The sequence below is a fragment of the Vollenhovia emeryi genome, unplaced genomic scaffold, assembly GCF_000949405.1.
Source record: "Vollenhovia emeryi isolate VEMERY1.0 unplaced genomic scaffold, V.emery_V1.0 DF939199.1, whole genome shotgun sequence".
NCBI classification, from domain to species: Eukaryota; Metazoa; Arthropoda; class Insecta; order Hymenoptera; family Formicidae; genus Vollenhovia; species Vollenhovia emeryi.
In genome coordinates this window covers 361,512-371,805 of record NW_011967167.1, presented here as the reverse complement: position 1 = coordinate 371,805, position 10,294 = coordinate 361,512, and the positions used below count along the sequence as shown (strand labels likewise).

The 10,294-nt window shown below is 45.6% G+C and overlaps 1 protein-coding gene across 1 annotated transcript in view; it reads left to right on the top strand.

Moving 5' to 3' along the window:
- Positions 1-10,294, top strand: part of LOC105561870 (nephrin) — a 114,383-nt gene that overhangs the window by 66,309 nt on the left and 37,780 nt on the right. The window contains exons 7-8 of the mRNA XM_012012225.1: positions 1,299-1,443; positions 6,350-6,480. Of these exons, the coding sequence (XP_011867615.1) occupies positions 1,299-1,443; positions 6,350-6,480 (276 nt within the window). The remainder of the gene's footprint in view (positions 1-1,298; positions 1,444-6,349; positions 6,481-10,294) is intronic.

Sequence of the window (10,294 nt, the reverse complement as noted above, 5' to 3'; positions counted from 1 at the left end):
AGAGAGAGAGAGAGAGAGAGACTCTCAATCTTATAAAAGAAAGGGTGCAAATTGGGCATTTGCTTATGGCTTTCTCACAAAAAAAGCTAGAACGGATTACACATAAAAACTTTGGAGGTTGTTTGCTGGTTCTACATACCGGTAACTGTTTTAAAAGTAGATATTTCGATATTTGCGAATACGTTAAGCACAATGTCAGGGAGAACTTGATTTGTTTCAAGGAAACAGAACTCCCTCAATGAGGAAACTATGTAATTTTTAGAAATGAAGGAACATCCGAAACACAATTGCAAAGAAAACTGGAAAATATTTTCACGAAAACAAAGCTTTCTCTACGAGGAAGCAATATTAACTTTGTTTTCAATATTAAAATTATATAAAGATAAATATACATCTAAATGTATACATAAAAGGATTGTTAAAATGTAAAATCATTTGCCGCTTCTAGCATTAAAGATATATAATTTTATCGAGATATTAATCCATTTATGTCGCCGATCGAGGCGCTTCGTCTGTGTCGGCGCGCCCGCTTCCACGTCACGTCGTCGTGCGAGATTTGAATGACTTTTCGCCGTGAGAGATTGCGAGCTACGAAACGCGTTTTCAAGAGATCGAAGCTCGACTCAGCCGGCATACCTAGTTCCTTAACAGAATATAACAGTTGGCAACTAGGACTTTCGTCTGAACGAAAGCGCGCGCGCGCACAACGACACTACTGACGCACGTACTAATTCACCTCCACGTCGGCTTCCTCGATGAGCTTTCTCATATACGTGTTCCGACCTCGATCGTCTCAATTCGCTATTTGTATTGACTTGCACGGGCAAGTGAAAAGTTTCGCGAGCAAAATTATACGCAATAGTAAATAAAATGTTGAAGAATATTTTTGGATAACCGCAAATTTTCTTCATCTCTTTTACTATTTAACAATTGAATAAGAAAACAATGAGATTTTACTTAATATAGCCTTAGACGAAATTATTAGATACCCTTATAATTATTGCGCGGTACTGATCCAGGGAGATTTCTACGTTTAAAAAGTTATTCAGTAAAGCGTTCATTGCTTCTATACAGTAAACAACTTTCAAGCAACAATCATCTTTCCTTTCCTTCAACTATTACGTGGGTGACTATGGCACTATTTCGTTAATTAATTCGCTTGCAAGCGCGACACTGGAACGTGATATCTAGAAACACACATGTCGCCGCAGTTTCCGCGCGATTTACTATACATAGCGAACAAATCGGCGTGATAGATAAAAAAGATAATTTCACGGAATCTCCTGGATGGTTCGCAGGAGGAGAGATCCGAGAATCGAACCGTCAGCACGGTGGAGTTCGAGCCGGGTGTGGAGGATCATGGGAAATCTATCACCTGCCGAGCAGAGAATCCAAACGTGACCGGACTCTTCGTCGAGAAGTCCTGGAAGATCGACGTCGTATGTGAGTACACATTACATTTTTCCTTAACGTTCCAATTTCTCGCGGAACCGTAAACTCGCTCACGACCGACAGATCGCGAAACTGATCGCGGTAAATCGAATACGACACCGTGACGAATGGTACTTTGGAGCGTTTGTCGATCTCTCTCTTTTTTTCTCTCCTTCGCCCTTTCGACTCGTGCCATTGTCGTATATCGCGCCCATGTGTCATAAAAGAAGGAAAATGAAGAAATTGCCCGACAGCCATCCTCGATCTCATCTTCATTCGGGTCCCGAATCGGCCGATTTTATGAGCCTCTTCATCCCCGCGCGCCAAAACGCGAGACCTTTTCCAACCCTCGAATTCACGTATCATTTACTTTTCGCGTCCCATATATCTCGCCGCTCCCCTCCCTTTTACAACTCGCAATAAAAAGACCCTCGCGAGATTTTTTTTATAAATTGCCGTCAAAATTCGGCGATGCCGATCGACCGCGTCGCGGTCTCTCGATCCCGATTGTCAAATTGATTAATATAAACCTAGTCCATTATCCCGTTACGTTTTATGTTCCCCATAACTTCATCGACAACCAAGTAGCGTTTCCATTTCCATTAGACCCTTCCACCCTTCCTCCCATTATTCAATGCAATCTGTGTTGCTTTTATACGCAACAAGAAATCTTTACAGATACCGCAAGATTTCGATATCCTTAGGTTCTTAGATCCGCGACTCTTTAAATCTTAAAAGTATTAAAACGCGTCTTTCATTCCGAGCGATAATTACGTTGAAAGACGTCGCTTTTTTTCCAGCGTCGAACAGTCCCGTCTTGTTTCTGCGTTCTCTCTCTCTTCCCCCCCTCACGCTGTTGCTCTCCTCTTTCTCTCGCTCTCCCTAGCTTGCTTTCGCTCTCCCCTATTTCTATATCTCTTTTTCCCCTCCCTTTCTCTATCTATCTCATTTATCGCAAGTGATTATAAGCGCGATGAATATTATATGTACGTCGCGAGAACGTAACACGTCCAGTTTGTCGGGTATCCGTGAAATTTAACACGTAACTACGCTCATCCGGCCTCGTAAACTTTATGTTCGACTTGTCGAGAGTTACGGCACGCTTCCCGGTGCATATTAAAACGATGGGTGACAACACACAGCCGCCAGAGGGTTGCGGGAGAAGGGTAGACGGATATCTCGTTCCAGCGGCCGTCCGTTCTCCAAATGAGTATCGCGGTCGCGGCTATCGCTCTGGAAATCTTCAGCGCGAATGTCCACGTCTTTTATATTCGACGACGCCGGAAAATGATGATCGCGTTAGACGGTCGCTGGCAAATTCTACCTCGCGGCCCCATTTTCCCGCGAGATTATTGTACGGCGCCGTGTAAAATTCCTCGCACTTGGCGCAATATGACGCTCGGACAATGATTATAAATTTCGTACCAGTAGTAAAAGCTGCGTCAGAAAGAATAATAATGGCGGCTTTTATTGCCGCGCTGTCGCGTGGGCGTAAAAGCAGATCTCACACACGCGAGTGTGGAAGCTCGAGGGGGGGTCCTTTAAGTTCCGCGGACAAACCACCCGCGCTGATGCTCGCGATAAAACGGTTTAAGGCGCCGCGCCGATCGTCGGCGACTCGTAATCCCGAAAGTTTTCCCGTGCAAGCGTTATCCGTGTCGGTGTCTCTAATCCATCGCCAGCGAAATCTCTCGCGGCATATCCAATGTTACCGTCAGTACGTAATGGCGTTCTAATGAAACCACGACTAAAGACCCTGTAATCAGAGACTGGCCCACAAGAGTTTGTCAAATTCCTTCTACGATCGTGACGTTCGTAGAAGATCGTAACTTACTTAAGATCGAATGTCGACGATTAATTTCCTCGAGTCTTATTTCGGAGGCACGATTAGATTATTCCTTGCACGGGTGTACGATCGTAACGATGTTTCTCATACACTCGCGGGAATTTGACTCTTATGGCCAGTCTCTGATTACGGGGTCTCTAACCACGACGATCGATTTATCGTGAAAATGATCGAGGGGAACACCCGTGCAATGAATAATCTAATTGTGCCTCCGAAATAAGACTCGAGGAAATTAATCGTCAACATTCGATCTGCAAGTCTCCCCGGTCGAATCTAATTAATCTAAGTTTCATCTTCTCCGTTTCTTGACATTTTTTTTTCGAGCTCCTCGAAAAGTGGGTTAGCAGTGCCGGTGCGATAAATCGAGCGCTCTTTAAAGGAACGGTTAGGAGCGTCGCGACGTAAATTTATATCCACGAACGTCGACGCCGGGGTAATCCTTGATAGAATAGAGACCGCTCTTACGACGTTGCGCGGCGCCGTATATCACCCGTACGTTCATTTTAATTGTATAATACAGTAGATACGTATACAAATAGCGGGAGAGAAAGCGGCAACGCGGGTGGAAGACACGCGTGCCGCCCCAGATATTTTTTTCAATTTTGCGGAGGGGCCGCGCGTTACTTCGGCGGCGATAAATTTTTCGATTCCGCGCGGTTTATCGTTCGTTCTCATCTGTCCGGTTGCGTCCGTTGCACCTGCACGTCGGGCAGAAATATAGCGACCGGGAAATACATAAGGAGCACGGGCGAGTATTCGTGTAACGGGAAAAACTGCAGAATACGGGAAATGGTGTCATGTCACGTATTCGATTACGGTGACCGTTTCTACGGAGCCCGGACTCGGAATTACACCATCTCAGAGGGAGGACGGTCCGGCCTGCGGCGCGGTCGATCCCTCGCCGTCACTGTCGCTTCCGACGGATAGCGCCGAGGGAAGATTGAACTTCCGGTAATTCCTCCCGGCCTCTTTCTGATATTAACGAGTACTTCAAGCCGTAGCTTGTAAAACAAAACGGTAAATCCGCAGCTGGGTTCGGGGGGACCATAGACCGAGCATGAAGCCTGAAATCTTAAGTAGAAAGACTGACAATGGATACCTTTCTCTTTCTAACGAGAAGAAAGTGGGAGAGTGTAAAAAAGAGCGGGGAGAGATAATTTGTATGTACAGTGATGGACAGAATGGTTGCGACACTTCGTCTTACAATTAGTGAGTTTAGGAACGTGCATTTAGATTCAGGGTTACGTTCCAAAGTCTTCTTCTCCGAGGAATATTTTACTCGACCGCCATTCCGAAACTATTTTAAGCGTTTCCGATTCTCAAGTAAAATTTTCCTCGGAGAAAATGTTTCGGAACTGTTAAATCTTATCTTACACCGATTTATTTTACTCATGTAATTAGTTCGAATATACTGAGTGTTAAAAAAGTCTAATAACTTCTTCAATATTTAGCTTATAATATCTCGATAACTGTTTGTCTGAGGAAAAAGTAGTACAGGACTTTCTAACTTGATTTGGTCTCAGAAATATGCTTTTTACTAGTAATTATATATAGTTTACATTTTACTAGTAAAATGTATGGTAAAATTTCAAAAACTCATAAAGTTCTTCAAAATGCCATGTTGTCCCACGATTACGTGATTTTCATGGAAAATTTTAAGAGAAAATTCTCGCCCCCCGTGCAGAGTAACGGTAGGAAAGAGACAAAGAACGAATTAACTAAGCTTAAAGTTAAGCGACGTTGGTGAAACCGGGCCTTAAAAGAGAATACGACACACTATCTATTGTCTATTCTTTTCTACCTGATCTTCATTGCCTACAAGAGAATACGCTCGGTCTATTCTCATACTATGTCTATGGGAGAGATTGACGGTATTATTAGGGGTTGGGGAGGGAGTAAACCGACGCGATCGGACTAATTAATACTATCTCGCGGAAGAGCACATGGTCTCGGGAAGAAGACGAATTGACCTTTCCTTAGAGGACTAGGGTAATCCGTTGCGAAAAGGTTCGACGGGCAAATATCCGCGGAGGTAAACTTACGGAGGAGAATCGGGAGGGAGGGGATTCGCTATGATTAAACTAATGTGCACAATAAATGCCAGATACGACGAGCAAATAAAGACTTGATTGCTGGCGGCTATCCGTGGGGTCGCGGGGGAACATCTACGAGCGCGAGATATTATTGAGAGCCTCGCGCGAGCGGGAGAAATATCGGAGCTAATGGTGGGAGAGGCTGAAGATTATGCCTCGCGGACGTGGCTCCGCTGGCAGAAATCGAGATATGTGTGCGCACTCGGGTCCGGTAATGAAAACAGCGATTTACGATACTTTTATCGCTTATATCATATTTACAGCATTAGATATATATTTCACGACGAAATATCCGAATGAGCGAAGCGTATCGCGCGGCATTAGAGTCTGTCCCTTTATCCGTTTTCATCTTCTCTTTCGTGCCGATGTCGATGCCATTTTTAACTTAATTTTATGAACTTAATTAAAAACAACAATAATTTTGAAATAATCCAAGGATTGTCCTAATGAAATAATTGAAAAGGGGGAGACTGACGTAGCGACCCTGAAATATTTTCTGTACAACAATGCATATAGCAGAAAGAGGTTTCAACCAAAGATTATATACAATCGTGTAACATCATGTAATCGTGGGACAACGTGGCGTTTCGAAGAAATTTATGAGTTTTCGAAATTTTACCATACATTTTACTAGCAGAATGTCTGGTAAAATTTGAAATAACTCTCATAAGGCCTGTGTCCACGATGCTAGAACTTGGTCCCAGTCAACTTGCAGCTGTTCCAAAAAAGCTGAAAAGATTGGCTACACATTTCTCGAAACTAGAACTTGGACCAAGTTCTGGCATCGTGAACACAGGTCTTCAAAATGCCGTTGTTCCACGATTAGATAATTTTCCGAGTAAATTTTAAGTGAAAATTCTCCCCGCGTACTAATGAAATAACTGAAGAGGGAGAGACTGACGTAGCGAAATATGCAATCCTGAAATATTCTGTGCCAATGTGTACGACATAAAAGGGTTTTAACATTTTGCTGTTGCAGATCCGCCGATAGTATCGTTAAACCTCGGATCGACCTTAAGCCCAGAGGACATTAAAGAAGGGGATGACGTGTACTTTGAGTGCCACATTAGAGCCAATCCTCCCTGGTCCAAGCTCGTCTGGATACACGACGTAAGAATTCTTAAATATATCCCCGCGTTTTTTTTTTTATGATATTGCGGTGGCTCCGAAAATACGACGGCGCGTAAATTTTACGCGGTAGAGGAAGACTTTTACGGTGGGTTTCGTCGATGCGCGCGTGACACTCTCGTCCCCACTTCCTAACATCGAACACAGAGTAGAACTTTAAAGTCTTTATTTGCATAATATATGAGCTACCGCGTAACGATATCGACAGGCGAGGAGACGTCCCCGTCGTGACGTTACGTCGATACAGATTTTCGTTACGAGACGCCCGTCGTGAATTTTATCATCCGTGTTTTCACATCCGCTACGAACAAATGCAATATAAACAATTTTACAAATGACAGGTCAACACCTCGATTTTATATTCTTGTTGTGGCATCGATTATTTAACCTTAACCGACGTTTTCGATGCGACGACAGTTGCCAATTCCTCCGGCAGTTATAAACGTGCACGTTTTGCAAACGGAGTTATACAATTTTAAATGGCGTCACTGCTGAAGCCGCGTCGAGGAGCTATATCGAGTCAGATTGAATGCCGTGCATGATTTATCTCGCACTCGTGACGTCGTCTCGCGTCTCGGGGAATAAAAGGCGCGCAACGAGCATAAAACGGGTATCAAAGCTTAACCAACGTTAGTCGGTCCCAGCTCATACGAGAGATAGTTGCCTCGGGAGACTGCCTGCCTGCTTATTCTAGGCAGCGCTACTTGAATTTCGAAACGCAGCCTCCGCCGTTGCGCATTGTGTGTACACCTACCGGCGCGGCAATTGCAGCGGAGACGGAAGTTAAAGGAACGCTCCCAAGGCGTGCTCGGGACTATCAGCGACAAACTTTGCCCTGCGTATCGGTGGCAGCCGCGGTAGCGCAACCTCCTGAATTCTAATCGTCCCGATCACCGACCGTGCACGTGGCACGCGATTCTAATGTCGTATTGCCGCGCGTTAATTTTTACCGTCCCTCGACGATCCCCGCTAGTCTGCACTGACGACGAGAGCGACGAGGGCGAAATGTAACTTCGTTGCACCTTAATGAAGCTTGGTGTATGTACCTGCGGATGTAGTTTAAATTGCGAAATAATAGTAAAGTCAAGCTCGTAATTGGCGATACATGGTGAAAGGGACAATAATGGAGCTGAAGTACAGGTTTAGACAATATAATTCGATTTACTCATGTTTGTAATAATTTACGGAACGTTTCGAGCTTCACTGAGCTCCCATCAGCCGAGATAATGACATTGATAATGTTAAATGCATGAACTGACCCACGAGAATCAGCCGTGATAGAGGGATGGTTTTTACATTTGACATACAGATTTTACAACTTCGGTGTTTCTATTGACCACATCTCGCACTCGTGACGTCGGCATTTCGGATGGCATTTTTAATAATGCAGAAAATTTTCTGCGAAAAATATTACCTCAGCCAGGGTTTGAACCTGGACAATCCCTACTCTCTAGGCGGGCGTCTTTCCAATTCAACCACCGAGGCATGTACGGATTTTTACTTAAACGACATATAGAAAACGGCTAATGCGGGTCTACGGCAAGATGTAGGTAGCCTATACTTGTAATTTATTAAAATGTGAATTCATCGATTCGGATTTTTATTTCTTGACAACTTTGCCTTACGATTTTACTCGCTCTTGTCACAAGATGATGAAGACCCGAGGGAAGGGTCGCGCGCGAAATTTGTTATTTATATTAAAGGGGATTTTCCCACGTTTAAATTTTGAGAACCGAGTTCCGTTCATTCATTGACTTGCATTCTCCTCTTACCGCTTATATTTCGAGTGAGAAGAACTAAATAGCGAACTTCCATCATGAAATCGCGCGATTACAAATGGCTGCGCCTTAATTCCTCGATAACGCCTTCCGTAATTCTTTCTGGACGGGCAAGAACACTTCGAACGCAAACTTTATGAGACTTATATTCGTTGACAACAAAAATAGAAGTTTGATAAAATTCAATTTGCAGATGCAGTTCAAGTTACGGGACGACACGATTATAAATGATCGCGCGTTACTTTTATCGGGCTTATCCGATAACTCCGTCGTGCGTAATATAATACGGTAGGAAGGCGGCCTGACAGACGCCTTTCAATCGCTCAAATAATGCCATAAACTTTTACGACTAATAACTAATCTTATTACGCGCACAGTCGATGTATCCCCGAAACATAACACGTCGTACTTAAAACTACCGCAATATCTCACAATCTTCTCGCTCATTTCGAGGCATTCGACAGGGTTTTTAACGAACGTTTCTCAAAGCTTATAAGTTCATAATTTTGTTTACAAGCTCAAATGGGAGGATCCGCCGCGTTCGCGAGCTTTCAAAGCGCCGCGCCCGCCGCCCCCCGTTCAACCCCCCCTCGGATCTTAATGCATTAATCCAACGGCCATAACACCTGGCGGAAGATTGCGGTGCACACGTATACACGCCATAATTATATTACCATCGGCTACGCTAGCCAGGAATCCCGCAGGAGCGCGCGGCGCGGTGCATTAGCTTTCCTCCGGTCTTTTCCGGGATCAGCCCGGGGCCTCATATCCCTCCCGTGTTCCGTCGTTCACTTTAACCCGGCTCATCCTCCGCCGCCCTCCCGCACGGCCCTCTTTTCGTTTCGTCGCACGGCGATCTTTCGCCGGATATACGTCGCGAAGGGCTGCAGGAAACGGGCTAACGGTGGGCGGCGAGCAGCTGCTACCGCGTAAGAGATTTCCCTCGAAATTGCATCTTAAAAATATGATCCGACTTCATTCCGGAGGGAGAGCGCCCGACTATCGCGCCGACTATGTCACCTCCTCCTCCTCCACCTCCTCCTCCTTCTCCCCCTCCCCCGCTTCCCGCCCTCTTTCTTACCTTCCACCCGCGTTCTTCACCCGCGACTCCTACCTCTCGCTCGCGGGGCTCGTTCTCCAGTCGCGCGATCCGCTCCTCACCCGCCAGCCGAACTCCTCCTAGTCTTTGTACGTGCCTTCCAACGACGGATGGATTATCCAACCGCGCCCGATTCGCGCCATTATCGTAAAACTGGTTCTTAAAACTATCCGCGATCGCCCGCACACACACACACACACACACACACACACACACACGTACATACTCGGACTTCCCGGTGATTATTGAACTCCCAGACATAACGGAGGTCGGGTGCGATGAGCGCTTTTCTTTCAGAAGAAAAGTAATACGTTCAAGTAAAGATGAGCGCCGAAGACGATTTCTTGGCTTAATACTCTCGTTCAAGCGTACATCTCCTGAAACGATTTTTGAAACAGCGCCGACGTCCGTTTAGTTTACTCAGCTTCAAGACACTGATCGTTTTCGTCGCGATTAATATGCGCGCATTAAAAGCCGCGTCGACACGGGGGGGGGGGGGGGAGAGAAACGATTGATTTCCACATCGCTTTACTTTCGCGTTGGTTATTTCTCGAGTCTTGGACGCGATTGCCCTTAGATCTCGTTGGGGTGGATCTTCACGTCCGCGCTTGGAACGCCAGAAATGTTTCATTCATACGGCGTGGCCGATCCCTTTCGCCCATCCAGAAAAGTTTGCCTAGGAATTATAAGGGCCGTTAGCACGTTCTACCTGCCAATCAATCCCAGGCCAGCAATCGGCCCGGGATCCGGCGCCAGCGGGGTCTTAGAAAAGCGTTTCGGGCAGCAGTAACCTTTTGAGTGGCAATCGTAAAGAGGGCGAAAGAATCATGAACGGTCGGTGGGCGGAATGGGGGGGGGGGGGAGGAGGAAGGAAACGACGCACGAGCGAGAGGGGATTGAATGGGACCGGAAGGTGAAA